At 39.8% G+C, this 14,942-nt stretch overlaps 4 protein-coding genes across 5 annotated transcripts in view; 2 read left to right on the top strand and 2 right to left on the bottom strand.

The window, feature by feature from the left end:
* The window catches only part of commd10 (COMM domain containing 10), a 721,199-nt gene that overhangs the window by 324,510 nt on the left and 381,747 nt on the right, over positions 1-14,942 (bottom strand). The gene's annotated exons all lie outside the window — the stretch shown is intronic.
* On the top strand, positions 536-3,192 carry LOC122769505 (isotocin-neurophysin IT 1-like). The gene is made up of 4 exons (XM_044026063.1): positions 536-598; positions 679-811; positions 1,525-1,729; positions 2,321-3,192. The coding sequence occupies exons 2-4, from the start codon at positions 692-694 to the stop codon at positions 2,446-2,448; spliced, it is 453 nt and encodes a 150-aa protein (XP_043881998.1). The 5' UTR covers positions 536-598; positions 679-691; the 3' UTR covers positions 2,449-3,192.
* Positions 4,115-4,935, top strand: LOC122769501 (fatty acid-binding protein, liver-type). Its single transcript, XM_044026059.1, has 4 exons — positions 4,115-4,218; positions 4,346-4,518; positions 4,657-4,749; positions 4,849-4,935. The coding sequence occupies exons 1-4, from the start codon at positions 4,152-4,154 to the stop codon at positions 4,897-4,899; spliced, it is 384 nt and encodes a 127-aa protein (XP_043881994.1). The 5' UTR covers positions 4,115-4,151; the 3' UTR covers positions 4,900-4,935.
* Positions 6,886-14,641, bottom strand: smyd1b (SET and MYND domain containing 1b). Of its 2 annotated transcripts, XM_044026036.1 has the most exons (10): positions 14,445-14,641; positions 12,359-12,535; positions 11,653-11,866; positions 10,936-11,066; positions 10,790-10,828; positions 9,212-9,407; positions 7,916-8,008; positions 7,643-7,806; positions 7,347-7,515; positions 6,886-7,256 (listed from the first exon to the last, which is right to left on the bottom strand). In XM_044026036.1, exons 1-10 carry the CDS (start codon positions 14,564-14,566, stop codon positions 7,092-7,094), a joined length of 1,470 nt encoding a protein of 489 aa, XP_043881971.1. In that variant the 5' UTR covers positions 14,567-14,641; the 3' UTR covers positions 6,886-7,091. The 2 variants fall into 2 exon arrangements, with proteins under 2 accessions (XP_043881971.1, XP_043881972.1); XM_044026037.1 differs by lacking the exon at positions 10,790-10,828 and having other exon boundaries at positions 14,445-14,635.

Here is a 14,942-nt window from a genome sequence, read left to right on the forward strand (position 1 = left end):
CATCGCGATTAGGCTTGTTTACACTTATTCAATCTGCTACAAATTCTGTGTGCAGCAATGTTTTGAGCCAACATGGCCGCCAAGTAGGCCACAGATCAGAGAAAGACTTCTCATGACCTTTGAAACCTGGTATTTTTGTTACTTTGCCTATCTTTTTTTTGGAAAAGAATTTTTTTTGGTTACAGGATTCACTTAATGTGAATCCTGTTTTGAATATGTCAAAGTTTTACCCCATTATATTTAATTTCACTGTCTTCTTGACTTTTCTGACTCTCTGTAATCATGATGAACATGCATGGTCATGCAGCGCTGAGCCTTTCTCTAATGATGCATGAATAGAAAAATGCAAACCATGCCACACAACTGCCTGGCCTTTTGACCCGACCTGCCCAGTGGTCAGCCTCATCTATCTCCGGAGGTGACAGTAACGGAAAAAACGAACTCATTAAGGATCTCTAAGTGGCTTTTGGGTTTCTGTGTCACTCTCCAAAGAAGCTCTGGAAGTATATAAGACATGCCGTTGGCACCAGGAAACATACGAGAATCATTCAGGAGCATCTGAAACAAGAACTTGAAGTCTTCACTGATAACTCAACAAGTGAGTACATTTTGTTCACAGAGCGTTCATTTTGTTGTCAGTCACAGAAACTACTTAATTTCTCCTGTTTTTTTTTTCAGTCTCTCCGCAGAAATGACTGGAGCCGCTGTATCCGTGTGCCTTCTTTTTCTTGTGTCTCTATGTTCGGCGTGTTACATCTCAAACTGTCCCATCGGTGGGAAGAGGTCCATCATGGATGCACCCCTTCGCAAGGTGAGCTGCTTTTTATGTATCGCTAAGATTTAACAATAGTAATTCAATAGTAATGGTAAATGGTCTGTACTTGAATGTCACTTTTCCACCTTTCCACTACAGTTCTGCCATTCTACCCATTCACATAGCTTATCATATCCTTTCACACACTGTAGGCACAGCCATTAGGAGCAATTTGGGCTCATGTTTCTTGCTCAGTGATCCACTAGTATGTAGACCAGCAGATCCTGGGATAGGACCATGACTCGCTCTACCACTGATCCATGTCATGTATTGGAAAAATAGCAGGAAATGAGAGACATTTTATGACATTAAAGACATAAAAGAATCAGAATGATCAGAGTCAGACTCATTAATGTAGCGGTTGGTATATGTGTGGCTAATTTTAAGTAGTAGAACTATTATATTATAGCTAAATTCATGATAATATATGACTACACGTCGTATTAAAATGTTGTTGCTTTATGTTTTATGAAAAAAATGAATGTTCAAAATAACATAAATTGTTTATAGGCATCGATGGAACGCTCTTGATCTGTGTTAGTGCCAGTAATTATACTGTTAAATCAATGTATGGTTGAGTAACTAATAACTGAAGTTGAACGAACAGCAGTAGAAAGCTCATTTCCCATGTGAGCTTGTGATATAATAAACCAAAAAAAAAAAAAATGTGATGCCTTCATGCATTTAACTGTGGTGGTTTCCTTCCCCAGTGCATGTCATGTGGCCCAGGAGACAGGGGCCGCTGCTTCGGCCCCGGTATCTGCTGCGGTGAGGGCCTGGGCTGCCTGCTGGGCTCCCCAGAAACAGCTCACTGTGTGGAGGAGAACTACCTGCTGACCCCCTGCCAGGCAGGAGGGAGACCGTGTGGATCTGAGGGAGGACGTTGTGCAGCTGCAGGTCTCTGCTGTGATGCAGGTCAGCAAATCTTGTTTTATAGTTGTATAGTGCAGTCTTTCTCAACCCCTGCACTGCATGCTTTGTTAAGCTTTTCATTTTTATTGAACACCTTTTTAGTTATCGTTACCAGTCAGACGTTAGACAGGGATCAGTGAAGAAATGACATAATGTCACATGACATGCAAATTCGCTTGAGGATAACACACAAAATGTCTGTGGAAGTTGGCCTTTGGTTTAATTGCCAGGACTAAATAATAATGCACCTCATTTTGAACTCTTTTTATAGGCCTTTGATATTTGAATGGGGTGAAAAGAAGAATATTTTCCCTCAGACATATAAAAACGTAGAATAACGTTAAAATACTCCATACAGTATCAGGATTGTCAGGATTGTACTAATTCCTGCACAGTATTTGAGTGAATGCTCAGCACATTAGATTACTTTGATTTAGCTATATCTGTCCCATCATCACATCATAAGAATATCATATCTGAGTTACAGAGTTATTTTTTACTGGCAATTGATTCTAATTTCAGTCACAGTGAACTGACATTTGCAACATGTTGTAAACTAATAACCGCTCCTTTTCTTTAACCCTTTAACCACAGAGGGTTGTGCCACAGACCAGTCCTGTGACGAGGAAGGAGATGATTTCGAAGGTACTGACTCAAGTGACATCATCCTAAGGCTGCTGCACCTGGCCGGTCACGCCTCTCCTCATCAAATCCACAAGTGAGCTGTTTCTGACGCAGGCCCCAGGAAACTATCCCGGATGTTGAGCTGAAACTGGACTAGTTGTAGTTCAAATCTTTGTATTTCTATGTTTGTCATCATCACTCTGAATTTGCTCTTTCTGTATTTCTGTAGAGTGCCTTTGTCAATATATTTTTCTGTATGAAAATGGGATGAATATGGACAGCGGTCATCCAGATATCTGCATGTTGAAATAAAGTTTTGAGAGAGTATAAAATCGTGTGTTTTTATTTTAGAGCATAAAAACCTTTCAAATCCTCCTAAATCATTTTCTCTTCACCGTGTTTACCACTGTCACTCAGTGTCCAAACACCTTCAGTCAACATTATCTTTCAGATGTCACCCCTCAGTTGCACAATTGTGTAACTGATTGCTACACAAATCCAACAGATCCACAAATGAGGCTCTGTGTGACTCAGCATCACTGTTGAAAGTTGAATTTGTCATGTGTGCCGGTAACCTTTGATTCATTTCTGTTTCATGATGCTGATTAAACAGCAACAGCATGATTAAAGAGCAACTTCAACAAAAGAAAATGTTCAAAACAGCCTGAAGTTATCACAGCAAGTCTGAAGACACAGATAGAATATTGACACTGTGCCTAGGACTGAATGATTTCATCATACAGTATCTCGGTCTGGCTGCTCTTTGAAAGGAGGCTTATCTGAAAATGTCACATCACCAAAGTAAAGTGATAAAATAAAGGCTATAGTTCACACTGTTGAAGTGATAGAATGAACTGTGAGGGTTTTTCTGTGTTACTGCAAACTGCATACATTTATTTATATTTTTTTTAGAATAAAATCATTAATAATACAAAAAAAGCTACTTAATATGCATTTCAAATATGCTTTCATGGATGGTGCACTGTAATCTGTGAAACTTCAGTTCATTTTTTGTGATTAGAGAGATGTAGATTTGTTCAAATGCCTAAGGCAAATACATGTATATCTATCTATCTATCTATCTATCTATCTATCTATCTATCTATATATATATATATATATATATATATATATATATATATATATATTTCATCTTTTAGACATTCAGCTCTCGGGGATCTTTGAAACATCTTTGAAACTCCTGCTCTTTTTACAACCCTTCCTTACATATTCTTTTCACATGCAAAAGGAAAAAAAAGGGCCTAAAAATTTGCATACAACATAAACACAGAAAGGAAGTGGCGGGATTTGTCAAAGGGAAGGAAAACAGTGGCGAGAAACTGGATAGAAAAGAAGAAACTTAAATCAAACAGGCAAAATTTAAGGGTAGAGGGAAGACAGTGGGGGATGAACTAAAACTGGAGTGCAACATTATGCACTGCAAGCACTCACTGGGGTAATAGGTACAGGATTCATGCAAAGTCATTGACACTGAAAAGAGCAGTGTGTACATACTGTGCAGATGTCCAAAAAATGTACTTTCATGCACAGTTTTACTGTTCTCCCTCTGCATTGAGGCTTACCTAACTTCAGTCTGGTCACTGTACTACTTTGTTATCTCTCCCACTCTTATCAGTGCATGCTGCTCATCTGTGAGCTGTCTGTGCAGCGTGAAATGGGCTGGATCTGCCTTGATTTGAGACACCTGTGGTTAATGATTGCCGCGCTGCAGCAGTTTGAGAGTATAAAACAGGCAAATGCCCCTTTTGTCTCTACCTTCACTGTCTGCCAGACTGCCACCATGTCATTCTCTGGAAAGTACCAGCTTGAGTCTCAGGAGAACTTTGAGCCATTCATGAAGGCAATTGGTGAGATTTATGGCTTGTGTGCTTCATTTATTTATTGTGGTTGACTAGAAAATGCTGTAATATATCTAGCCGTAAACACTTGCAACTCATTATTGCATTAAAGTTAAAATGTCCCTGCATGTGTTAGGTCTCCCTGATGAGCTCATCCAGAAAGGCAAAGATATCAAGAGCATCTCGGAGATTGAGGAGACGGGTGACCACTTCAAGGTGACCGTCACAACTGGCACTAAGGTCCTTGTTAACTCTTTCACCATTGGACAGGAAGCTGATCTGGAGACTCTCACCGGAGAGAAGATCAAGGTAGGCCAACTTTAGTGATGCACGACGCCAGGCATGTGATCACAATCTTAAAATAAACGGCACGAATCCCTCGCACACTGAACCAGAACTGCCTGAGATGAACCCTGATTTTGAATTCTAATTTGTGTGTGTGTGCAGTCGGTGGTACATCGTGACGGCAACAAGCTGAAGGTCTCCCTGAAGGGAATTGAATCTGTCACAGAACTGATAGATGGACACACAATTGTTAATGTGAGTAGACAAACTGAGAAATTTGATTCTGTGGTTTGTCATGACAAGTTTTTAACTTTAATTTTTTTTTTTTTTTATTTCTTTTTATTTTCTCTCCAGACGATGACTCTTGGTAACATTGTTTACAAGAGGACGAGCAAACGACTGTAAAGATCTGCCCTGGGGATAATAAAAAAGTTAAAAGCATCTCTGTCTTTTGGTTTTCTTGACTAAATTGATTGACTCTAGTTGAGGCTGGAAAAGCTAAGGTTTTTGTTTTTTTTTCCCCTACTGCCTTTTTGTGTGTTATGTGTCTCTAATATCTTACAGCTGCAGGAATGGCAACTGACCTTGCTGATAAGGTAGACGGCCAGCATTCCATGGTATAAAGTCTCAGAACAGTTTATCTAAAATGCACTTCTGCCATGAGGAGTCTTGGGATGAAAGGGCGCAGCCTTTACAAAGTGAGAAACTACTTCCAAACCTTCCAACTGCTTCATAAATTGCCAATAGTAATGGCCACGTGACTCTAAAATCACACTCTGCTTTTTGTACTTTGGAGTTTGAACTAGGCACGTTCTAGAGATGGAATGACTGATACTGGTGTTTATGGCTAATGACCGCTGTTTTTACACAAAATGCTACCTGTGCGGTGTAAACGAGAGGTTTTTAATGTTAAAATGACTCCTGGATACAGCTTGGGAGCTCTGCTGATTGGCATTTGTCTTAGGCTTTGAGTTTTAAAATTCTTTCTAGTCATTAAATGGGCTGGCACCTCCCCAATATCTGCCTGAACTGCTGCACCTACAGTCCAGTCGCAGCGCTTGGGTCGGCTAACCAGCTGCTTTTTAGGAGTCCTAAAGACCAGAGGTGATGGAGCCTTTGCCATAGCAGCTCCTTGGCTCTGGAAGTGCCCTCCCCTGGCACATTAGATGAGCCCAGTCTGAGCATTTAAAAACCTATTACTCCATGGCATTGTAACAAGCTGAGCTGCACTTTTTTTTTTTTTTAAACTATGTTCTGTATCTTTCTGTTTTTGACTTCCTTCTGTACAGTCAACCTCGGTTGTTTAATGTGCTCTACAAATTAGAGTTGAGGCGTTTAATGTCCAGGACTAATGAGCTGCAGTGAAGCATCTCGATGGAGCCAGCGATTTATGACCTGAGGAAACAAAGAGGCCTTCTACCAGAATAGGTCATTTATAAACACTTTCAGCATTATCTATTTTTTTTTCTCCCTGGGCGCAGATAAAGATGGGTTAAATGCAAAGGTCAAATTTTCTATCACTAATTAGTTTGTGCAAATAAAAGATTCTATTATAGGCCATTCCTGTGCATTTTCTGAAATAATTTATTTAGCACTTGGTGACAGAATGCACATTAGTATTGCTTGAATCCATTAAACCAAACACAGGTAAAGATCCACTTGGTGGTTGTTTATTCTGAATGACTCTCTGTATCAGACACAAATCCTCCTTTTCTTTTGGCTTCTCCCTTTAAGGATCACAACACATAATATGCCCCCATCTTTTCCTCTCCCTTGTGTCCTCCTTGACATCCTTTGTCAAATATCTTCACAATCCCTTCTCTGCACGTGACTAACCCATCTCAACCTTGCCTCACTTACTTTATTTTTAAACTGTTCAACCTCAAGGTTTAAGATTCCTTTAACCTGCCAGATGTGGCCCTACTGAAACAGTCTGCCTGAGAAGCCATGTGTAAAAAGCTTATTGGTGCTTTCCTGTGTGTGGCCTCATATTTGATTCTCCTGCTGATGATTTTCTGTCAGCTGACTCTAATGTCTGAGTTTGATCAGTCAGTATTTTTCCTGTAGCATATAATCACATCCGGATTTCCCAGACGGTACAATAAAAATGTACTTAACCACTCTCTTAAACTACAGCTTTTTAATCAATCTTATCTTGATTCACACAAGGCTGTAGCAGCATAATGTGTTTCCTTGATGCGCAGGGCTGCTAACTCAATAGTCTATCGTTTAGTGGGTTTGTATATTGAAATAGTTGTTTGACTTAATGTATAATTTTAGGATGTGTTTGAAGTGAAAGATTAAGATCTTTATGCAGTATACAAATGCAAATGTTGTGCAGTCACGCATCCAACAATCAAAACAAGCAACCTGATTCAAAAAATACTGCCATTGTGGATAATGTTTTTTATTCTACAACATTATCATGAATTTCTGTAGTTCTGCTGTGTTTGGAGTCTGCAAAACCGGCTTTTTTTAAAATGTAAAGTGTAACTAAAAAAAGAGGACAGTGAAAAATCATGTGACTAATTGTAAAGACTCTCTCACCATCATTCAAAACAGTAAATGAGATGGATTTATTGACTGACATCCGTTGATTACTTCCTCCGGTGGAAGAGATTCTTGATTCCCTCTTCCACTGACTTGGGCTCATGCAACATGGTCATGGGTTTGTTCTTCAGCGCTGCCTCTCTCATACTGTGGTAAACATATTCGTTCTCCTTGAACATCCTCAGCTCCATCTCTGTCTGGATTCGCATCGACTGTGGAGACATAATAACAGCTCAGTTAAAAAAAAAGAAAAAGAAAAAGACGATGAGCTTCTTATTGAATGCTGATTTTGAGGTGTTTACCTCCAGGTCCTTGGTGATGGGATGTGTAGGGCCATGGGTGACCATGAGAATGGCATAGGCCTTGCAGACCATCCCGTGTCCGATTTCTATCAGCCCAGCTTGCCAGTGGTTCACTCCTGCACGCATGGCAGCCATACCGAGAGCGGCATTGTTTGGGTGGTACAGCTTTCTGTGAGAGGAAGGGTTTTTTGACTTATTTGTCCATTCATCCACCTCTGTCTTTCTCATCAATACAAAGTAGAAAATGACATAAAAAAGAAGCACACAGTGAATTGTACAGTGTCTTTTGTACTCACATGTATCCTTCCACCATTTTACGGGCATAATCTGCGGCCTCTTCAAAGTACTGCAGGTAAGCTTGCACCTCACTGTACGTGCTCCACACCCTCAACAGGTAGATGTGAGTGTCAGCCAGAACTGGCTCCGTCTTATCTATGCAATCCTTGCAGATCTTTACTACCTGAAGTGGAAGAAGTTTCGAATAAAGCAACAGTCTTCGTAAGATATAGGGAAAAAGCAATGCTTGAATTTTTTTCTGGTTAAATCGAGTTCATGGGTTGATACAGTACCTCATGATAGTCACCATTTAACCGAGCCTTTTCTATCTTCTCCAGCATTTCATAGCAGTAGTCTGTTGCCTCTTTTACTTGCTCCTCTGAAGGCTAGTGGGTTGGGGATATAGGAGAGACGTTATTATTGGCTTTACAGCACTGGTGCAACTGTTGCGCTGCTTCAAGCACTTTTAGCGTGTTTCCACTAGTGCGTCTCAACTCGCCTCGGCACGCCGTGGTGCGGTTATTTTGCTTTTCCATTAGCGATAGCACCTGGTAGCTCTGCTCATGTTGCGATTCCAAGAGAGCTGAGCCGATACTGTGTGTGACATTGTCAGACTGCCGTCCACTGAATGGTCAGAGTGCCATCACAGGAACTGAAGATCAGTGAAAAAGACTTAACAATCCTGAAAACGTTGGTTCATCCCCAACAATTAGCAAGGAAAATGTCTAAAATGTCATCATTTGACAGAGGAGTCTGGTGTATTTAGCGACAGCACTGCTGAAAGCCTTCAGATCAGTGACTGTGTCAGACGGAGTCTGTGCTCCGGTCATGGAGGAAGTACTGAACTCATCTTTTAATTAACCAGTCATTAGTTACTAGTTTGTTTGTGTCGCATATAAAACAAAGTCACGACAGTTTCATGCAGCCGTCCTGTGATGACCCCAACCATGTTGCGGAGGTACTATATTCTAATGGAAAACCAACCAAACCATATGGAGTCGAGCCGAGCCAAAGTGAGGCGGTACTATGTAATGGAAAAAAAGTTGTTTGTTTTTTTTGTTTTGTTTGAGGCCATAAAGGCAAAGCCTATTTATCTCTGGTAGAGCTGCAAAGTCCCTCTTCATAATTGTTGTATAAATGTTGTTTAGTAACAAACAACATGTACTCCTGAAGTTATAATCACAATCAAGCATATTGTCATACTTTTGGTTAATATGGCTGTGGATCAATTTAGTGTGTTCAATTATCAATAAACAATGTACAATGTGTTGCTTGACCGAGTAAGCATTCTGATTACAAGCCCAATGCCCTTTTGCTTAGCTATGGGCTGCATCTGATAGTTCCTGATACTACTATTTTTAAATGGTAACACACACGCAAAGACGGAGGGAGAGAATAATAGCTGAAAGAATTTGGAGATTATCTTTGCTTTAAATAGCCAGTGTGGCTCTGCTTCTCGTGTTTCACGTCTGTTGTCATCATCTATGTCAACACTAAAAGTGGCAATGACGTTTGGCCTTATCTTGAGTGGTGTAATAATAAAAGACATTGTTTCAGATCAATAGTAAAGCATACAGACAGACTCAAACCTTGACTCCTTCCACTTCCCTTCCCCCCATCTTCAAGTCGTCTTTGATGTGGTTCTTGCAGTGCTCACATGTGCAGTCGAAGAAATACTGTGTTTTCAGCAGTCGTTTTCGCTCCTCGGACAAATTCAAGTAGTCCACATATGAGACTGTCAACTCCTCGCCCTCTGCGATCTTACCCAAAGAACGCAGCTCAATCCTGAGGAGGAAGAACACAGTTATACGCAGAAGATGACACTAAACCCTTCAAACCATGATATGAATTAGAAAATATTTATATTTAATGGGATTTCCATAGGGTTAAATCATTAAGACTTTCAATTACAGTCCTTAAATCATAAAGAAACCCAGTTCCGTTGTGATAGACTCGACTAAAATTACATTAAAAATGTACATGTACTTACATGGACAGCCTGCTTGATACCTCTGGATCATATTTAGATCATTTATTGTTTATTTATTATACATCTGACCTGTTTGATTTGTTCATAAATAATCACAAAGCAGAGAGTTAAATGAAACATAAATAGGAAATAGTGATGAACACTGACACTATCAAGATTTGCATGGACAGTTTGATAGTGTTACATGTGTTAGAGGTGAATGAGTACAATGATTTAACTGTGTCGGTTCTAGAGAGGCACACGGTGCGGTCACACATGGTCACACACTGTAGTATAAGTGAAGATGAAAATGTAGGATTTAAAAAAAAAATTATTAAATCAATAAAATTTTCTTCTCCTCCTTCTTCTTTGCCACAACCAAGAGTCAGGATTTGACAACTCAACTGATAGATATTGTCCCTTTATGGTTTAATAGCAAACTGGAAATATGAATGGATTTCCCATTCACTGAGATAGCCAAGATAATCTTGTGACCCTCACATGGAGGATAAAGCGTTAAGACGATTAATGTATCAGTGAAGGAATGGGAAACACTGACTACCATCTACACACACAAACACACACACATAAATAATGCTATGTGTGAACAGACATGCTGTATCTATACTGCACGTGTTAATGCCAGGATGAAAACAACTGAGTCACACCAAATCTACAAAATACTATTAAGGCACTAATGACAAAAGATGAAATTGGAGTTATATGAAATGATACTAACTCACCGGCCACTTTATTAGGTACACATGTTCATCCGCTTATGGACACAACTATGCAATGAGCCAACCACATGGCAGCAACTCAAAGCATGTAGGCATGTAGGCATGTAGGCGTGGTCGAGAAGACAAGCTGCTGACGTTCAAACTGAGCATCAGAATGAGGACAAAAGGTGATTTGTGTGTTGATCTATAGAGAATGGGCCACATGGTTCTCTGGGCAAAAATGCTGTTTTCAGTCTAGCAGTTCAGCACTGGTTTGAGATGATACAACATCTACCACTTGATCGATTACCAAAGTATCCAGAATCTCTGACCGCACAACACGTCGAACCTCCAAGGAGGCGGCCACACCGGTGCCTTTACTGACACTTACACGTGTCCTGTGTATCTAATAAAGTGGCCACTGTGTGTACTGGTGAAGCAGTGAAGTCTAAATAAAACTTAAGGTTGAGGTAACGCACCTCTGTTGAGAATGAAATATAGTATTCACAGCTGATCGACTGAAAGACAAACAGGAAGCAGTTTTACACCAAATGCCAAATCTGACAAACAACCATTCACACACTACATACTACAGTGTAGGTTTTTGTTTAGTGTTTTTACATACTTGCCATGATTGAGGATTACAGTGCAGTTTGGCCAGCAGTCGTGATTCACAAGACACAAATTTGGGAAAAGGCCGACTCCTACTGCCTGAAGGCCTCTCTGGTCACTCACTGTAAATCCATTGCAATTGACCTGGAGGAAAAAGAGATATACATGTGCATGAACATGCTAAATTGCAGTTTTCCAGGGCACTTGTGAATATTTTCTCCATATTATTTCTTGTGTGGCAACAAGGGATAGTGGTGCTTAGACTGGGGAGAGGAATATTTAGCCACACCTCGGAGAGAAGCTGTGAAATTATACCGAAGCTGAAAAATGTCTGCGATTGCTTTTTTTTCTTTACTGTAGTTAATTGGTTGCATTGTTCACACATGGAATTGTGACCTTGTGAACTTATTTCCAGTAGATTTCAAACTGAATGACCAATGGTGCTTTAATTTCTTGGTAACTAATGTTTCACATGTGACGATTTGCTCATCATTCACATGACCTGCGCTGGTGAATAATTTATTTTGTTTGTCTTTTGTTGTTATTAACAACATGGACCTGTTGTCAAGCACAAGGCGTTCAGCCATAAAATCATTTACAAAGTGTCTTTAGGGGAGCAGCGACAAGCTCAGCTCCACTGTCCTCTTTTGCTGCGTCACTGAAAGAGGCCGTGATTTGAAGACACAAAGCATCAGAATAAAGAAATGTGCTGTTACAGCAAAAGACGCACCACTCCAAATAAATGTGAGATTTCGTCAACTGTGTGTTGTTTGCTGCTTCGGGGCCAGTAGTCAAGGAAGTTGTGGATGTCCACTTTGAACTCCTTCAACTCCTCCTCTTCCATGTCAGCAACATGATCCTCCAGCTCCTCCAGTGTCGTCAGCTGCATGTTAGACACCACACTGCCTTCCTTGTCGAGTCGCCACAGGATGCGGGCCACCAAACTAGCCGGAAAACAACAGTTATAATGAATAAATATGCAGCTTCTGAAACTACTGCAAAGATACAAAGGAAATGTGTCATTATATAACGTGTCCTAAATCAATGTCACACTAAACAAGTCTCTTTTTTTACTTTGGAAAAAGTGTTATGTAAAAACTTAAGTTAACTAAATGAACAAGGCTCTGACTCTTATGACTGAATTCAAGTTTCTACATGAGCACACTGCACTTTGAATAATTACATTCTGTCAGCCTGAATGTAGGTTATTGACTAAATATTATTATAAAGATATTTCATTTATTTGAAATGTGCCCCCCTGCAACCCTCATGTGGAAAGATAAAGCAGTAGCAGATGGATGGATGGATGGATGAATATTTGATTTATTATTATTATTTAAACGTTTTATTTATACTGTCTATTCATGGTTGCTTCTCTACATATTCTTCATATATACAGTGTAAAGTTTCAGAGTGATTGAAAACATTTCACTCACCGGATGTTTTCATTTGGTGCCTTGCCAAACGCCTTGGTGGCACCGCATTCTTGCTTGTGCTCAGCCCAGCCAGCTCTTTGGCAGGTTCGGTCACAATAGTGAGCAAATTTGCACTGGCCACACCTTTGGAGCTTGTCTTGTCTGCGGAAGCAGCTGTGGCAAATACGCTCGGATAAACTGGAGAAAAAGAGAAGAAGCCGTATGGACACAATCATTAATGTGTAGGGGTTTTACCTTTTTCATGGAACATGTTGCAAATATTTTACTTTAGAATGAAAACCTGTCTACATTAACTGTGAAATTGGATTTTTAAACTATTATATATTATGATAAATGATGACGTAAATAACCTATACTCCACGACATTTCCCCAAACTGTCTTCATTACTACAACCAAATAAAATCATAAGAAGAAGTGTTGGTAATGGTTTGTATTTATATAGAGCTTTTATAGTCTAGATGACTTTTACTTCTGAAAACCTAATGTCACAAGTGTCAAGTCTGTTAGTGTTTTTGTTCTGCTTAGTTTAGTTATTGTGTTAGTTTAGGTTTAAAGTCACGTGTCACTTTTGGTGTGGGTTTGATTTTCACTTCCCCTTTTATTTTGGTAAATGTCATGTCTTCCTGTCGCGTGGTATCTTCAGTTGTTTTGACACATCTCCCCTAATTCCCTCATGCACTTCACCTGGTGAAGTGAATCACTCGCACCTGCCCTCGATTCCCTCTCCCCTATATAGTGTCCCCAGTTCCCTTGTCCTTTGTCAGTGTGTTGTTTATGTCTTTGAGAGAACACGTCAGAGTCCAGGCCTGTTTTGCCTGTTGATAGTAAGCTCAAGGGCCAAGTCAAGTCTGGTTTAGTTTCTCCATCGGTGAAGAAGCGTTTTTGATTTTGCCTGCTTTTTCAAGAGGAAACTAAAAGACTCACCTATTCACCATTCCTAACACCTAAGTACATTTTATGTCAGAAAATTACATTTGATACTTAAGAACAGTAAATGTCATAGACTTTAAGACTTTTACTTAAGCAATATTATAAAAAAGTGACTTCAACTTCTACAAAAGTCATTTTCTGGTAAAGATACTTGTGCTTTGACTCAAGTATCCCTTTAAGGTACTTTACACAGGACTGGTCCTCACTAAGATATAAAAACACATTATATGATGTAGGTCACCTCCAACATACAAAAGACATTTTCCATTAAAATTCATGTAATACTAGTGGAAAATAAAAGCAGCTCCATGCTGAATGTCACAATTTTAAAGAGATAGTCTGTATATTTCAAAAGGTATCACAAAAAATGACAATGCTGGGTGAATGGGGTGACATGATACAGGTCATTGTTTCCATTGCGAGTGAGTGCAAAGTTCTATCCTGCAGATAAGCTGTCAGACACAGTCATCTACAGCATCTGACATTACACCCACTAGATCAGGGTGCTGCAGCTTTTACAATAAAAAATAATTACGTGTATGAAGGGATTTATACAGATATACAGTATATAAGAACAATAAAGTGTTGCATTTTTTGAAATTTAAGAAGTACAAAAAGAAAACTGTTGACATTTAATTGCTGTTTATACCCAAACTCTTGTGGAGAAAAAATACAACAATAAAACACAGATTTACACACTTATACAGACCTAGTCCTTCTATTGTTTGTGGCAAATTAATTCAATTAAAAGTAACCCCCTTTGGAATAAATAAAGCAATGTTTGGATTGGATTGTAGTTCCTGCTTGACTAAACCTGCCTGGGATTAATCATGTGGACCCCAAAATGGACATGACTCCAAATGTGTACTTATTCATGTACACGTGACTTCATTTAAGTAATCTACCTCCCATATTTCAAACACAGGTTTGTCAAGGCTTTTTAACATTGCATTTGATGTAGACATTGGATATGACACTTTTATCGCCTTGATCGCTAAAAAAGGAGGGGTTTGAAATCAAATCTTTTTGCTTCTTTTTTTTCTTTACAGTAAGCCACTGCAGAGGGGCCACATGTGGCCCTAGGGCCACAGGTTGCAAAAGGATGACGTAAAACATGTCGATATATACTGTATATATTCTACTCCATCACTGTACCTGTCAAACACAACAGCTGCAACGCTGGGTTCCGAAAAAATTACATCTCCGGCCCAAAACTCCTTGGTCGTCTTCAGGCCCCGCCCCTTTCCAGGTGAGTCAAATATCGCCACGTTGTCCATGGTAGCTGCACAGGTTTCCTGAGACGCTGGCTTGCGGAAGCTGAGCTGAGTGTGGATCAGAGAGGAGGCTAAAACACAGCGACAGGGTAGTTGAGGAACGTGTGGACCAATCTGTGCCCTCTGTATCCGTCAATGACAACAGCGCATTCCTCAGCCAAGGTATTAAAATAGCCGCCTAACTCTTGAACTGTACCAAGAAAGACAGATAATGGGTTTGTGATCATTTGTGTTATCCGTTCATTGGGGAGTTTGATGTCTTTACTGAACAGAGTAGTGAATTACAGTAGCGGAGTGATACGACTTGAATTATTGTTCAAGATTTTTCTTGATTTGTTTAAATATTTGGTCTCACTTTCAGTTTGTGACGCTGGTAACT

Source organism: Solea senegalensis, linkage group LG5 (genome assembly GCF_019176455.1).
Source record: "Solea senegalensis isolate Sse05_10M linkage group LG5, IFAPA_SoseM_1, whole genome shotgun sequence".
Taxonomy (NCBI): Eukaryota; Metazoa; Chordata; class Actinopteri; order Pleuronectiformes; family Soleidae; genus Solea; species Solea senegalensis.

Coding starts and splice junctions, on each gene's coding strand:
- LOC122769505 (XM_044026063.1), top strand. CDS start 692: ATGACTGGAGCCGCTGTATCCGTGTGCCTTCTTTTTCTTGTGTCTCTA. Junction 812..1,524: donor TGGATGCACCCCTTCGCAAG/GTGAGCTGCTTT, acceptor TTCCTTCCCCAG/TGCATGTCATGTGGCCCAGG. Junction 1,730..2,320: donor AGGTCTCTGCTGTGATGCAG/GTCAGCAAATCT, acceptor CTTTAACCACAG/AGGGTTGTGCCACAGACCAG.
- LOC122769501 (XM_044026059.1), top strand. CDS start 4,152: ATGTCATTCTCTGGAAAGTACCAGCTTGAGTCTCAGGAGAACTTTGAG. Junction 4,219..4,345: donor GCCATTCATGAAGGCAATTG/GTGAGATTTATG, acceptor TGCATGTGTTAG/GTCTCCCTGATGAGCTCATC. Junction 4,519..4,656: donor TCACCGGAGAGAAGATCAAG/GTAGGCCAACTT, acceptor GTGTGTGTGCAG/TCGGTGGTACATCGTGACGG.
- smyd1b (XM_044026036.1), bottom strand. CDS start 14,566: ATGGACAACGTGGCGATATTTGACTCACCTGGAAAGGGGCGGGGCCTG. Junction 12,536..14,444: donor GCAGCTGTTGTGTTTGACAG/GTACAGTGATGG, acceptor CTTTTTCTCCAG/TTTATCCGAGCGTATTTGCC. Junction 8,009..9,211: donor GGGAAGTGGAAGGAGTCAAG/GTTTGAGTCTGT, acceptor CCAACCCACTAG/CCTTCAGAGGAGCAAGTAAA.